Below are 15,693 nucleotides of genomic sequence, written 5' to 3' on the forward strand. Positions count from 1 at the left end.
TTTCAAATAGGGGAGAGTGCTGTAATGGGTATACTGGGGGTCCTTAGCATGAAAAGGTTTGGGAACTCCTGCTCTAACTAGATGTGGCAGACTGGAAACTTTGCTAACGTAGCCGGGGAAAAGTATGATCCCTTTAAGAATTCCCAGATTGTACTCTTTGTTTACATAATACAAGGTGCGATCCACGGACCATGTGAGGTGGTCGAAGAAGGGAAGTCTACTCTGAAAATGTTCACTTTGATCCCCCGAGAATTTATTAAACACAAAACACTTCTATCTACAAGGACAAACATTACCGATCATGTCCATAAAATACAGTTCTGTGGTAAACATGAGTCAACATATCGTTTAAAAGTAGAGTTGGTAAAGCGTCCTCCCCTATACAAAGTAAAGAACAGGGGAATGGTACATTCCGCCCCCTGCTCCTCGCTGTTTTTGTATCTGCTTCAGAGCGGATTCAACCGCCAAGTAAGTTACGTTTTGCAATGTCATGCAAAAGAAGTTTGAGCTGAATTAATCCATAGAAAACTGGATTCGTGTGGTCACCGAGACATATGCCACTGGATATATGGTGTGAAATGACAGCGTCTCATGTTTTTTGAAGGGAATTCCTTGTGATTTTCAGCCGCTGTTATTACTATACACAGTGAAGCCAGAAGCCTCATGTTTTCGCCAAGCCAAGAGGAGCACTGCGCCCCGTCTAAAGACCCAGTTAAATACGGGGAGTTGGTAGTATTGGGGTAAGTTGAACCTTAGTGATATTTGTTTTGCTTGGTACAGTTTCATAATGTTACCTTAAAGACATCTCTACCTGGATAAACAAAGCACAGCGTTTGTCGTGATTAGGAAGTTTTCAGAAGCGGCACCGCCAGACGAGAGTTTGTTTTTTGAAGAGGAAATGTGATTTTTAAGTGAATCTGTGTTTTGTTTTAAAGACGAAGATAAACTTTTCCTACACAGACACCCCCTATAGTCACAGAAAAAAAAAACGTCGAGCCCAGCTGAGAAATTCACGCGCTCACGTTACTCTACAAATCAGACACGTGCGCAATCAGAAATGTGTATGTTTCCGTTTCCCGAGTTGGCAATGATGTTTCATTCTCTCATAACCGGGAACAAGATGTAACGGCTAACGTAGCTACTACCCATGAACACTCAGCTGTTGCACCAAACAGATGCGTTTTATGTGCAAGTTTACTAACCTGGGCTGTACGTGAATACCCCAGTGAGTAAGTGAAAACCGTATTCAGCAAACTGCTACCAGTGCGCACTTTCCCACCTTAAGTTGGATTCATGGGGTTTCAGGAATTCGGAAGTGGTGATGTCCCCTCCCCCAGCCCTCAGGGTTTTTGCAGTGCTATCTGTGGCCCAGAACGCAAAACTTTGCATCTGCAAGATACACAAACCCCCAAAGCTTTCCTTTCATAACTTCTCTAGTGACACGGAGACACACTGTAGGAAGGCCAAGGTGTCTGTTACCTCTAGGATGCCAAGTTTTGCCTAGCAGTGCACATATGCAGTAACTTCAAAATTGCAATAACAATTTGCACACAATCTAGTAGGGGGCTGCAACCATTACAAGCCATTTGTGAGCAACATTAGCCATTTATCTGGTGTCCCAGGCTCTTTGTAATGGCAGTTTCTTGTATCAACTTTTTGTGATGGTATGCCTTTGATTCCTTGATATTGAACACATTGAAATTAGTCTTTGTAGCACAAATGGTGCTGACATGATGGTGATTATGGCTCATTTCTTTACATTTGATCTATATATGTCTTTGTTTATATCAAAGCATTTGGCAATGCTTTTTGTCATGGATTTAGCATTGCATCTGCAGACACCATTTAAAATGTGGATATGAGCCAATGCCTGCTGATACAGAAAATAGCAGTCAATAATATTGGTGCCCCAGTCTGTCTCTGTCTCACCCTGCTGCTGGGTAAAAACACTGATCTATCTGTTTCTCTGTTTATTTAAAAAACTTTATTTGAAAACCTCAGACATAGGCTAACTGCTGTGTAGTTCTAGATTTGCTCAGAAGAAATTCCAACCCTCTTTCATTGTAAAGTTGTGATTATTAGCAGTGGGCAGGATATGAAGTAATGCAACAGTAATTTCCAGGTGTTTGTGCTGTGGGAATTTCATATATAGAGCTTCTTTTAAAAGCATTTTAAATTAGATGCTTATGAAGGCTTTACACAAGCCAGAGAAGAAGAATGTGGTTTTGTCCCCTGCCCTCCACCCATACACTCACAAACAGTCACAGTCATACTCACTGCTTATTACAAGAGACCAAAGTGCTGACTGCTTATTACCCGAGACTGAACATGTGGCATGTTTGAAGTTGATACGTTTGCACCTCTCTCTCGCACGCAAGATATAGCCTATATTTGAATCAAAAGTGATGGGTGTAAAATCATTGCTATGACAACATCACATCCCCTGGATAATACTGATGGTAGACAAGATAGCTGACAGCATGGAACAAAGCTTGTTTGAGTAGCCATTCTCTCAATGGTTTGTTTCCATGACCAAAGGTGGCTTTTGTGCTTGCATGGCTTCCCCCCGGCTCTGTCTGCCGGGGAGGATTGGCTTGGTGCTGGTCAGTGAGCGGGCCGGGTGCGTGGGCACCCTGGAAATGAAAGGATGGATTGATCAGGACCCAGCCTCTGCCTCTCCTTAGCTCCCTCTGTCCATTGTGCCTGGGAGACTGAGCCTATTGATTGAACTTTGTACATTTCTCCCTCAAGAACCACTTGGTAAAGGAAGTGTACGGACCAACTTGGGGACGTCTCTGGCACAAATTGCCACAGACTGTTCTGTTCGGATGTGACCTTAAGATTTCTTTTTGTGATACCCTATTGATCTCTGAAGGAGAAATTCTCCTTTGCTTTCCCCTCTCCACAAAGAGGTCAGAGAGTAGGGTCACCTACAGAACAGTGGCTGTGGAGCTGGTAGGGTATCAGTGTCTTGTGTGAGGAGGACACTTCAGCAGGGTGGATGCTTGCTGTCATGGGAGCTTGAACCTGAGCCTCCCAGTTGAAGGACGCTCTCCCCACTCACGATGCCTCCCTGCTGCCCCCCATGCAGTGATGAGGTGCCAGAGATGCATGTGGGCAGTCATGCCATTTAGATTGACCTATCTGAAATACTAATAGCCCGTAGTCCTACTTGAAGTCTGTGCAGCATCATCTGACCCCTGTGTCATCTCAGGTGACCCTTTAAGGCTGGCCAAGCCTCTCTCAGTCATGCTAATGAGGGTTATCACTCTAACTAGTCAGCATATCTCCTCCACTCTATGCTAACACTTCTTTCAAGTCGGCATAAGCAGTGGGAGGTACTGTTTGCTCCTCTGTCTCACCAATGCAAGGTTTTATTCTGGAATTATAATTCATCATGGCTTGCTTCAGCATAAATGCTTAGCTACAGAGAAATATATTACCTGATCATGTATTATGTGTAAGAAATCCATGCAGAGGAACCACAAATACATAGATATCTGGCACATGACCCCCCCAAATAGATAAAAATTTGAACAAAATGCGACCTGCTCTTTATTTTTGTGGGGACTCTCTGACTTGTTCAAGGAAAACCACTCTATTAGATAATAGGCAACAGAAGCAATGTAGGCTGAAGACTTGTTGCAGTTATGAATAATTTAAACATTTTACAGTGCTGACATTTATTATACAAATGATTATATTTATTATTTATTTTGTCATTTTTGACCCTGGGCTTAATGAGCCTTTGTATCATTATGCTGTCGTTAATATATTAGTTCTAGTTTTGTTCGCATTATCATCCATGGCCTGTCTTGCTCTCTGTGGGTGGCTTGTCCTACAGGCCAGCTTTGTGCTCTGTGCTGACTGGGACCATGTGTTTCCATGCCTGCCCAGCCGTGTGGAGACATGGGACAGGTGGCCTAGCCTGGGAGGGAGGCAGGCAGGGAGGAGCAGGAGGAGGCTCTGGTCTCTACTGTTGCATTGGTGTTGAGAGGATGAGGAGAAATTTTGGATTACATGCTGGTTGGTAAAGTTTATTCCCTCATGATAGGAGAATGCATCGCTACGCAAGTTCAAGCCCTTTGATACAGATTTTCCATTGTACGAAGTGTCTGTTCAGCACACTGTGGTTATGTGTGGGAGTGTGTGACAGAAGGTCCATGTGTTGGATGGGAGTGGAGCATGGGGTGTCCCAGCTGTAGGAACCAGCTGGTGGATGGGGAGAGGACCAGTCCTACCGGAAGGGGCTTCTCCATTCACAAGGAGCTAAGGCTAGTTGCCTCACAGTAGACTGAGAGGCAGTAGACTGTTAAAACTGGTGTCAGAAGCTTGATAGTGAAAGGAGATAATGCTCTGAGACACTCTTCTAGTCATGTTCAGGTTTATTTTGAATCATTATTTTGAGTAATTAGAGCTTCCCATGTCGGTGTGTACAACACAGCAACAAGAGATGAGTCAGTTCTCCACTCAGTCTGCAGCCCCAAAGTGGTAGCAAACCTGATGCGCATCCTAAAACCTGCTCTTGCCTGCGACCCAGAGCAGAGGAACAGCTGCAGTTTTACACAGAGCCTGCTCATTGAGATCACAACAAGTACCAGAGTGCATTATGTAATGAGAGACATTATCCAAGGTGACGCTTAGATTGCTAAGGGGAGAATTAGATTGCTAGTGATGCAATGAGTGGCAAAGCTTCTTTTCAAAATGCTTGAATGTGTTTCTAATTCTCCATGTTTACTTGTTATTTGATTACGAGAATTTTTGCCTGTAAATCTAATTAGGCACATCCCTTTGCAGCCACAAAAACAACTCTATGTTTGCATTCTCACAAAAAAAGAATTAACTGTGAATCTACTGTCCTTGGTTTTTCCCCCTGTGTGTCTGACAGGTACAATGGCTCTCTGCCCAATGGAGATCGGGGTAGAAGGAAAAGCAGATTTGCGCTATACAGGAGGACCAAAGCCAATGGTGTTAAGCCAAGCACTGTGCACATCCTCAACACACCTCAGGCCAGTAAGGTAAAGAAGGGATCAGAGGATGAATGAGTGATTTAATGAACAGGCTCACAACGGGAATGAACGCTTGCCTTTCAACTTGCCTTTTGATGAATATTTCAGTAAAATATGTCTCTGCATGCAAATGAAGAACTGAGACATGTATCACTGCTTTAGAAATAGATGGCTGATTTTCTCAGTGCATCCATGTAGATTGGATGCTGAAGTATGCAATTGGTGTTGATGGGAATCATGAATCCTATTGTGATTGAACTTACTCAGCACATAAAGGAGGTTGGGATCTTTCAACTCAAGAAAAACACCACAATTGCAGAATTTCAAAGCAGCAGAATGTTGGATTTTTTTCAGGATTTCAGTAGCCTATGCAACGTGGAGTAAACCATTTGCAGTATTCTTGGCGGACCTCAGTGTTGACATTTCCAGTACAATAACTGTAGGTCTTAGGCAGGCCTCTTAACTTTTCTCTGCGGTGCCGTCCTGCCAGAAACTGCCCCGTCCAGTATAACATGTCTGTCTTGCTGCATTCCATCCTTTGGTTCCCTAGCAAAAACTGCCAAACAAGCTAGAGGAGCTGCTTACATCTGCACCTCTTGGAGGCCAGTATTTCAGACATTTGTTGAGAGTTTAGTCCCCTGGCCCAAGGCCCGTTGGTTCAGGTTACTCTCACCTGGTGGAACTTGACTCTAATATCTGTTTATAGGTTTTTCTGTGGCTGAGAGTTTTTCATTGTGGAGACTGCATTATTCCAGTCGAGCACAGTTTGAACTGTGCGGTATGCTGCAGCGGCCTACGATATATGGCTAATGTTGACTTGCTGCTCCGGGCCAAGAATCATTTCTCAGACAGGCTGCCCAGGGAATCATGTTACATTGGACCTGACTGTTCTTACAGCTCAGCACATCAGAATGAAGAGTGCCATTTATGCAATGGGTCACAGACTGTTCCAGAGATGGGAGCTGCTTTACCTTCCTCCCTCTTCACTGCTGCCCCTCTCTGCTGCCCCGTTACCAGGCCCAGGATTAGTAAGGTGAAATGAGGAGGAAGTTGTTGCAGTTGGCTGGCTGTCCGCTCCCAGCTGTACACACGGTCAAAAATAGCCGTTCCTTCAGAGGCAAGCAGGGAGATCAGCCCGTTTTGAGGCGAGCTCTCTTCATAAGGTTTACGTTAGAATTCACAGAAGGAGCTAAGTGAACCAAGCCATGCCTCCCTTTTATATATATATATATATATTTTTTTTTTACCACCGCAGTCCCCCAGCCCACTCTCGCCCCCTCACACAGTGTAGCAGTCTCATGCGAATGAATTGAGAATGCTCTCTGGCTGAGAAACTGAGAGGAAAGCTCACGTGTCTGTGCACACTCTGGTGCTCATGGCAGATAATGAGGAGCTCCCATGATCTCTGCCACTGCCAGCCTCCTATTCAAATCCTGCCCCTGCTTTCTAATCTCCCCACTTGATCTCAATTACTGTGTATGCATTTCTGTGTGTGTGTGTGTGTGTGTGTGTGTGTGTCTCGGCTTTCCTACGGGGGTTCCCTAACAAAGGCTCTAGGGCCCATGGGTGTGTGTTTATTTTTTCCATCCTTTTCCTTTGGGGGTGGTGTGACATTTTGGGGGTTGCGCACATCATAACAAACATAACAAACATCTCTCATGATTTGAAGCGTGCATGAACTCCATCTATCTGTCCATTGGACAGGTGGAGCAACCGTGGCTTTTATGCAGTGTAATTGAGACGACACTCTAACTGCATCTGCTGACATTTCTCCCCGTCTGTCTCTGATGTTACCGCAGAGTATGGCAGTGGCAGCACTGATGACCCACTTTCTCTCTCCCTCTTTCCCTTACGCACGTGACAAAGGGGGGATGTTTGGGAAATGGAATTTGCAGATTAGAGTGGGATGATAGTGGCATGTGGAAAAGTGTTGATGTGAGCTGGGCTTGAGTGGCTTCAAACCCTCCCCTCGCTACACATTTCTGAGTTCAGCTGATAGGCAAGCCTGTGTTGACTGAGGCCAGTAGACGGTTTATGGTCACTGTCATAGGAGTGTTACTTCGCAAGAACGTCATGCTCCTCTCGACTCCCATTCCAGAAATTCCTGGCTCAGACCCTTCCTTTTTCATCCAGTAATATAATTAAGCAATAAGCCATGAGAGATCTTGCTTTAGTGATGACAACTGCTAAGAGGCACTGTTAGACACAACATGAAGCAGCTGGCCTCAAGAGGCTTATTGTTTTTATAAAACAATGGTAACAAACCATTGTAATAAAAAATCCCGCAAATGTTCAATAAATCTTTTAGTTGCCATCAACAGTGAGAAAATAATTAAATGTTTTCTCCCACCAAGCAATATAGTTCTTGAATAGTAGTAGACGATGTGGTTGCTAAGTGACACATTATGTTCAGTTGGCACTAGGGATGTTAATGATTAATCGACGATCGATTAATCACCGTTGATAATTTGATCGATCAAGCATATGTTAATCGATAATGTATGTTATGTGCTATTTTTCATTTTTTTCGGAAATGATTTACCGCCACAGGGGTGCAATTTAACTTTCACCGCCTATACAGAGGAAGAAGAAAGCCAAGCAAGCGGGCGGAAGCATTACACCCGAAAAGACAACAGTGTTCATTGTAAACATTGTAATACAAGGTTGAAATACAGCACCTCTACAAGCACAATGAAAGAGAATGCATTCCCCCGGCTGGCGAAGTTGGCGCGACACTATTTGTGCCTCCCGACCCGGGACAGCTGTTCCCCCGGAGCGTGTGTTTCAGCGGATGGACTGACTGTCACCAGGCTGCGCACTGGACTCATCCCTGACCACGTAGATACGCTCTTATTCTTAAATAAACCAGTAGATTGTCGTGCCATTGTTTCCAATACATAAACTGTGGCAGCGCCACAATATTGGCACGGCCGGCACAACATAAAAAGTTAATCAATGTATAGAAATTGATCTAAATCGCTCTGTAATGCGTCTAATGTGCGCATCACGTCATGTCTATCATTTGGTGATGCAGTAGCTCTGTACTCAACCTGACAGTCCGTCTCCCGTTCTGAAAACGTTCGTAAAAAAAAATAAAATTCCACAATTTCTCCGAACTCGCATGTGTTGTAACGGTAAATAGTAACTTGATACTTTTCAATCGGACAGTTCTAACGCTGCTCAACACTCAGAAAGTTAACATGAGTGCAGTGCAGAGACTTCATTGCATATTCCACCAGTTGGGTTCCGTTGGACACAATGTAAAGACAATTTAAAGTAATGAACCCTAAAGAAAGTAGCCTGGTAAGACCATCCTGATCACGTGACCTCACATTCTGTTTCGCTCCACGGATCAGTCTGGACTTCCAGCCGCCCACATCGATTTCTTGAAATTACAATGTAACCGGGCCAATCAGGGACGGCGTCGTAGTTGATGATGTGAAATACAGGCCGCCGCTGGCAAAACAGTAATGGCGTCTCCCGAAGCAACGAGCGGTAACGTTAATGTTAGTAGAGTAAACACAGCCATAAGTGCAGTTATTGCAGAAATAGACTCAATAACAACAATTAAACAAGAACAAGAGTATGCACTAGCGGAGTTTCTCGGCGGAAAAGACGTTTTCGCCGTTCTTCCGACTGGATTTGAATTTGGATTCGCTGATTGGCTGAAGGAGTTTGTCTGTCAAGGCAAGTACTCCCGCCCACTGAAATCGATGTGGGCGGCTGGAAGTCCAGACTGATCCGTGGAGCGAAACAGAATGTGAGGTCACGTGATCAGGATGGTCTTACCAGGCTATAAAGAAAGTACATTTTCAGCCTGTGGGAAACACTGACATCCGTTGTTGGGGGTCCCGACTCTTTTGAATTATGCTTGGTTGAGTAACTTGTTGAGTAGGCCTAAAGACAGGTGTAAAAACATGCATTTTCTATTTTCTATTTTCAGTCAAAAGCTGTTTTTTACATAATGATTAATCGATTAATTGGTCATTAACGTGACCGACGATCGATTAAGGAAATTTCTGAAAATTTGCATCCCTAGTTGGCACATTATATTAAAATTAAGTGCTATGCGGTCACGTGTGTGTGTGTGTGTTTTACACCGACAGACAGACAGGCTTGACTATTCAGAACTGAGGACCAGAACGATCCATTTTTATAATGGAAGTTTTGTTTTGCCACCATCTGTCATTTCACCTCACTAATGATGCAATGATTGCATAAGGCATTAGCTAGTTCCCATTTGTGGAACCTTTGGCACTCTGTAATCCAGTGTTAAAGGAGCAAACTCAGCGGTCACAGGGTTTCTCCTGGTTTCACCATTATACACAACAGTAAACAGACTTCTTTGTTGCTGTTGATGTGCTTTTACTTGGAGCCTAATCGTTTCAAATGATATATTTGTTTTTGTGTTTAGTCTGATAACATTTACAACATATACTATGTTGTGTGTAATAGGTTGGTTGTTTGTTGTATTTCAGGCTGTGAACTGCAAAGGCCAACACAGTATCTCCTACACGCTGTCCAGGAACCAGACGGTAGTGGTGGAATACTGCCATGATAAAGACACAGACATGTTTCAGGTAAAAGCCAGTTTGATGCCACAATGATCTGTTACCTTTTATTGGATCCTCTACATTTGACAAAGTGTATTATATAGATGTGCAGTGACAGTCCAATCTATGTTCATTTTGTCATTTTCTCCCCTCCCTGACCCACCACCCTCCACCAGTGCGTGCATGTGCTCTGTGTACTGTAAACTGTTCTGCCCCCTAGCATTAATCTGAATGTACAGCAAAGAGACAGCTCCTCTCTCCCACCAAAGCAAAGTTAGTGCTGCAGACACGTGCTTCACATTCAGCCCTTTATTGTGTCCATGTGTCTGTGAACAGCACTAAGTAAACGGAAACATAGACACAGCAGAGAAGGGGGAGACGTTTAAAAATTAAAAAAAAAGACTTAAGGACAATTTGAGACCTAAAAAGAATGAGGAAATGAAATGGGGAAATGCCTTTTTTACTTCTGTTTGTTCAGCTTGAATTATATGGACATTTTTTCAGTGTTGCACTCTGTAGAAATCTGTAGAAATGCATGAGCTTATTGACTTATTCTTTTTTGAAAAAAGAACAAATTGGATTTTCCTCATTTTTTTCATGCTCCTATTAGGCAGAGGTCTTGATGTAACAAAGAGCATTTTTCATTGCCTGTAACGGCTAGACTGTTGCCGAGTTGCACATGTGCAGTTTGGGACCTTATGTAAAGTGTAACAAGTATGGCCTTGTTGTGAAAGCAGCTTGTCTAGGTTGAAAGATACTCTGAATAACAAGGTAATTGATGTGTTGTTCTGTAGATTGGGCGTTCCACAGAGAGCCCTATAGACTTTGTGGTGACTGACACAGTGTCAGGAGGCCAGGAGGGAGAGGAGACCCCGATCACCCAGAGCACCATCTCCCGCTTTGCCTGCCGAGTAGTCTGCGAGCGCAACCCACCCTTCACCGCTCGGATCTACGCAGCCGGCTTTGACTCTTCCAAAAACATCTTCCTGGGGGTAATTACTAGTCAGCCTACTATGATCTACCTCTGTTTACACTGCTCTCTGCTGTGGAAGATTGTATGGCTGGTCTGTAAATGACTTGAAAACCAGAGGTGGTAACTAGATAAACAAATGCAGCTCCTTTCACTGGCAGTGTTATGTGAAAAGTGGAATGCTGCATAGCACATATCAGTTTGCATCATCGTTGATACTCTGTCTCACCCACAGGAAAAAGCCGCAAAGTGGAAGAACCCCGATGGTCACATGGACGGGCTGACAACCAATGGTGTGCTGGTGATGCACCCCAGGGGCGGGTTCACAGAGGAGTCCAAACCTGGCGTATGGAGGGAGATCTCTGTGTGCGGGGATGTTTACACACTGAGAGAGACCCGCTCAGCACAGACCCGAGGCAAACTGGTCAGTAGCTGCATACATACAGTATACATACACAATAGCACATCTGTCACCTGTGAGGTAATTCAGTCATCCCAGACCATACGCTGTTGTTTCCCAAGCCATGAACAAAACAAGGCTACAAAGGTTACATGCACAGTGTCAGCATTCTTCCTTTCATTTAGTTGACTGTTTTGCCCAGTGAAACTAAATGTGCGTATGCTACATCACCCCCTGCAGGTGGAGAATGAAAGTAATATACTGCAGGACGGCTCCCTGGTGGATCTGTGCGGAGCCACCCTGCTGTGGCGTACAGCCGACGGCCTCTTCCACACCCCCACCCAGAAGCATCTGGAGGCTCTGAGGCAGGAGATCAACGCAGCGCGGCCCCAGTGCCCCGTAGGCCTGAACACCCTGGCCTTCCCCAGCATGCAGCGCAGCCGCGCCCTCTCCTCTCTGGAGGACAAGCAGCCCTGGGTCTACTTGGCCTGTGGCCACGTACACGGTTATCACAACTGGGGCCACCGTTCAGAGCACGAGCCCAACGCTCAGCGAGAGTGCCCCATGTGCCGGGCCGTGGGGCCCTACGTACCATTGTGGTTGGGCTGTGAGCCCGCCTTCTATGTGGACACAGGTGCACCCACTCACGCATTTGTGCCGTGTGGACACGTGTGCTCAGAGAAGTCAGCCAAGTACTGGGCAGAGATCCCTCTGCCCCACGGCACCCACGCCTTCCATGCCGCCTGCCCCTTCTGTGCCACCCAGCTCAGCCTCACCCAGGGCTGCTCCAAGCTCATCTTTCAGGGCCCAGTTGACTGAGCTGGATGGTTCTGCTCTGGGAAAGAGATTAGGCAGGAATGCCAACATGCTGTGAAACTGTTCAGATTATTTAGTGCTTTCTTTTGTTTTTGTAAGCCAACTGTGGAAAGGAGTAAGGCCTCACAAGGTCTGGTCATATACTGTGGATTCTGCACAACAGAGGTCCATTACATAGTGTTTGACTGGGGCCTCCCCTGGCTCTTTGGATGGCCACTGTGGGATGCAGACATGTGGAGCACACTGGACCACAGACACCCAGTTCCTCCAAAATGAATTACTGTTCCAACTGTCCTGCCAACCAACCGCTTTCAACAAGGCTCCAGCGCCAGGCTGTTTTAACTACAATAGCTGCTCGTTTTGCATCAAAGGGCCATGAGATTAGGGTCGTAGGAGTGAATTGTTTTCACTCTTTGTCATAAATCCTTAGTCTGAACCAGATAACGGTGAGCAGGTGTAGTTGGGGTCTGTTGGGAAAGGGAGAGGGGGGTAAGGGTTTATAGTCTAGTTCCTGGTGGGTCTGAGACACATGGTTTTTACAGAGCCAGACAGCTGGACTGTTGGCTGGGAGGAAGGCCAGAAGAGACTTGGGCTCATGGCTAACTAGTTAAGTGCTCCCCATTGGCCCCTCGGCCCTTAGCCCCTAATGGCATCCAGATCATGTAGCCTATGCAGCAGTGGGCTCCTTTCCATTTGGTCAACAGACCTTTGGGGGAAAAGAGCCTTTTCTTTTTGTGTACAGAGATGTATTCCAGTGCCTCGAATCCCATTAAAACTTTGGGAATATTTTTCATAGATGAGAAAAGCTATTTTGTTGAAGGCAAAGGGAGAGATAGTTTTGCGTACAGAAGGCATAATGAAATGATAACCCACATGGATTCTTGTCCACATTTTTATCTGTCAGAAGAGGTATTTTACTACACTGAGGCCCTTGTACTGTTTTGTAATGAAAATGTTAATATATTTTTCTCCTGCATAAGTAGTGTGTGCGTGTTTGCGAGTGTGTGCGCGCGCGTGCGTGTGTGTGTGTGGGTTGGATCGTGTGGGTGTCTTTGGGCTTTGTTCGACTTGCCCTGCATCATTTCACCCCACTCCCCTCTCTATGATCTCGCCCACCACCCAAAAGGCTACACCAGAACACAAGAACTAAATCAACCTTTCGGGGTTTGACAATGAATGTATTCAAATACATTGACTCTCCTCACCGTTGGTGCTTTACCCTAAATTATGCCATTCACTTTCCAAATGGCTAAGCAATTTTCTTCTAAATGTGCTGTAACACATGTGGGTCTCTCTTGATATAGGTATGGCCTTCATTTGCAGTGAAAGAGAGAACATTGGAAGTGTACCCCCATACGCAGCCATCCACACCTGCTAGCCTAGCTGTGGTCCTGCCCCACACTCGCATGTACTGTATCCAATCTGCACTGTTGTTAGCTTTATCCCATGCTGGGTCTGATCCAATGATTTGTACGCTGTCAAACCCGGGCACAGTCTCAGCAGCATCAAGAGATTATACCAAATATAAGGAAGAGGTGTTTTCTCTCCACATGCAAGATGTAACAACCACTCTCTCCAATCCAAAGTGTTCCTGTAAACAATCCTAAACCCAAACCCAAACTGCTGCTATAGTGGAATGTTGACAGCTCTGGATTACAGTCAAGGCTATTCGGTTGCACTCACCAGCTCCATGGGCATAATGATATTAGCACACACAATGCCAAATTTGGTAAGTTCTATTGTGTGTAGATGAATGAAGTTGGCCAAAACCTGGAGTTTTAAAGTGCAAATATATTGAAACTAAAGAATCTGTGGGACAAATCTGTGCACTCTATTGTGATGCTGGCTTACTGGACTGTGCCCATATGTAGAGTGTAGTTAAAGGCATCAAATCTACCACTAGTTAATCGAATAGCATGGCGAGCATTAAAATTCTGGGATGTTGAGAGCCACGTTCCTATTATAGCATTAAAATTTTTCTTCCAAGTTACATTATCATGAATAACATTGAACCTGGAGGGCTTTCTGAGTGTCAAAATGCATATTGTTCTAAGGGCTCATAAACCCAGATGACAAAAAAAAAAAAAATGCGGTCTCATCAGTGGTGGACTGCTGAGATGCTTTCTTTACTGGTCTATCCCCAAGAGAAACATACTTGGCAGTATGAAACCATCAGCAGCATTACGCTACGCTCACAGCACAGAGGATTCTCCAATGGCTTGATTTTAAATTTTTCTATAACTGCCGTGCAGGGTCAAGGACTAAGCCACATACAGTAGCATTCCTTCTAACACTTTCAGCTCAACAACACTGTGCCCCTTGCTAGAGACCGTGTTCTGTAACAGCTGCAAAGTAGCTGCCACAAACATTCCTCCTTGGTAAACATGGGTGGGGCCCTCAGTTCACCCAAGGGCTTGTTCTATGAATTTGTCTCCTACAGGAACTCTGTACACAGGTCATAGAACGCACTGATGCTCCCAATGCCTACTTTGCAAAGAATAAACTATTTTTAAAAACAGAGTGCTGTCAGTTGGTGGTCTTTCTGCTTTCGGGCCTACTGAAGCTCTGACAGCAATTTCAAGTTTCTCCATTATGTTATTGTGATTAATCACAACATTATGAACGTGTTTGTTATTGAGTTGCCTGGCTATGTTGTCCGAGAGTGTTGCTGTCAAAGGCAAGGCTCTGGGACCCTGAGGCTATTTGAAAATGGCTCACATCATCACATCTAGCTTGGTATATGCAGTGCCTATGCATTTTTGTGTGTTAGGGAAGTTCTTTTTATGCGACAACTCAGTTTGAACTCCAGATGTCTGAGCTGTGTAGGCACAACACAGCAGTAATGTCTAATCACTCAGTTACATACATGTTTCATCATTCCTCAGTATGAGCGTTTCCCTCCTATCTTGGTGGCGCTGAATATTGATAGCTCTATCAAACACACTATTTGTTTGAGATAAGGGACAATTTTTCTTGAAGTCTATTTTATTCAGATTACATGTTCTATCTTATCAGCCTGAATCTTAATATTCACCATACAAAATGACATACAGCAGGAACAGCATTCCCCGGTATTCAAGGCTGTGTGTAGTTTCCTTCTTTAGCCACAGGAGGGCACTACTTCCTCAACAATGGAGATACTGGCACTTTGCCCACAGACCCACTGAGCCTACGGCGTCCAGTAGCCAATAACACAGAGCAAAGAAATGCAAGTTTGATGTTTATTATAAAAAGACTCAGAATAAATACATTACTTAAATACATTTCAAACAAGAAAAAATGAATTAACTAAATTAGCATGCCCATAGATGCTTCAAAATCCTCCATATGTGCAATTACCAGAGGAGATGCATGTATATGTTGAAAGTTAGACAGTGTTTTTGCATTCAGTGTGTCTTTATTTTAGCCAGTTTTACAAATTAATTATACCTTTCTCAGATTTATTTCAGATTTAAGTCACGGCATCATACACAACAAGACATTTCTGTGAAAAATATGTACAGTGGTGTGCAATTTTTAGCCTTTATTTTTGTGTGCATGCAAAAATATTGTACAATGATGGTGACATTTTCCATCATTCGCATGTGACTTCATCTCTATAATAAGGGCATATGAAAGGGATTTAAATACATAACATGTCAGTTAGGCATTTGGAGAGGAATGGAGCAGTGGGATGCCATGCTTCCTAATTAACATTTCTGCAGTAGATGTGAGATGGGTTCATGTGTCTGCGCACTTGCCTGTTTTTCTGAATGACAGAAGAGACACTGAAGGTGACAGCATGCTAATTTTGAGATCACTCGTTGGCTCCCCTGCCTTAAGCAGGGCAGGGTTATGCAAATAAAGTGGAATGATACAATGACTTTTTTACCAGCTTCCTGGATGAGAAAGTACGCTTCCCATGCTGCACTGATGCTGGTTTTGGTAATAAAATTGACACAAACC

At 44.4% G+C, this 15,693-nt stretch overlaps 1 protein-coding gene across 1 annotated transcript; it reads left to right on the forward strand.

Moving 5' to 3' along the window:
• Positions 1-467: 467 nt before the first annotated feature.
• peli2 (pellino E3 ubiquitin protein ligase family member 2) lies at positions 468-14,266 on the forward strand. The gene is made up of 6 exons (XM_071924138.2): positions 468-740; positions 4,889-5,018; positions 9,488-9,589; positions 10,357-10,554; positions 10,768-10,956; positions 11,173-14,266. Exons 1-6 carry the CDS (start codon positions 664-666, stop codon positions 11,749-11,751), a joined length of 1,275 nt encoding a protein of 424 aa, XP_071780239.1. The 5' UTR covers positions 468-663; the 3' UTR covers positions 11,752-14,266.
• Positions 14,267-15,693: the final 1,427 nt, after the last annotated feature.

Source organism: Centroberyx gerrardi, chromosome 17 (assembly GCF_048128805.1).
Source record: "Centroberyx gerrardi isolate f3 chromosome 17, fCenGer3.hap1.cur.20231027, whole genome shotgun sequence".
Classification (NCBI taxonomy): Eukaryota; Metazoa; Chordata; class Actinopteri; order Beryciformes; family Berycidae; genus Centroberyx; species Centroberyx gerrardi.

Excerpts from the sequence above, each read along its gene's own strand:
- peli2 (XM_071924138.2), top strand. The coding sequence starts at position 664 with ATGTTTTCGCCAAGCCAAGAGGAGCACTGCGCCCCGTCTAAAGACCCA. Across the intron at positions 5,019-9,487 it reads ACACACCTCAGGCCAGTAAG|GCTGTGAACTGCAAAGGCCA; the intron begins GTAAAGAAGGGA and ends GTTGTATTTCAG. Across the intron at positions 9,590-10,356 it reads AAGACACAGACATGTTTCAG|ATTGGGCGTTCCACAGAGAG; the intron begins GTAAAAGCCAGT and ends GTTGTTCTGTAG.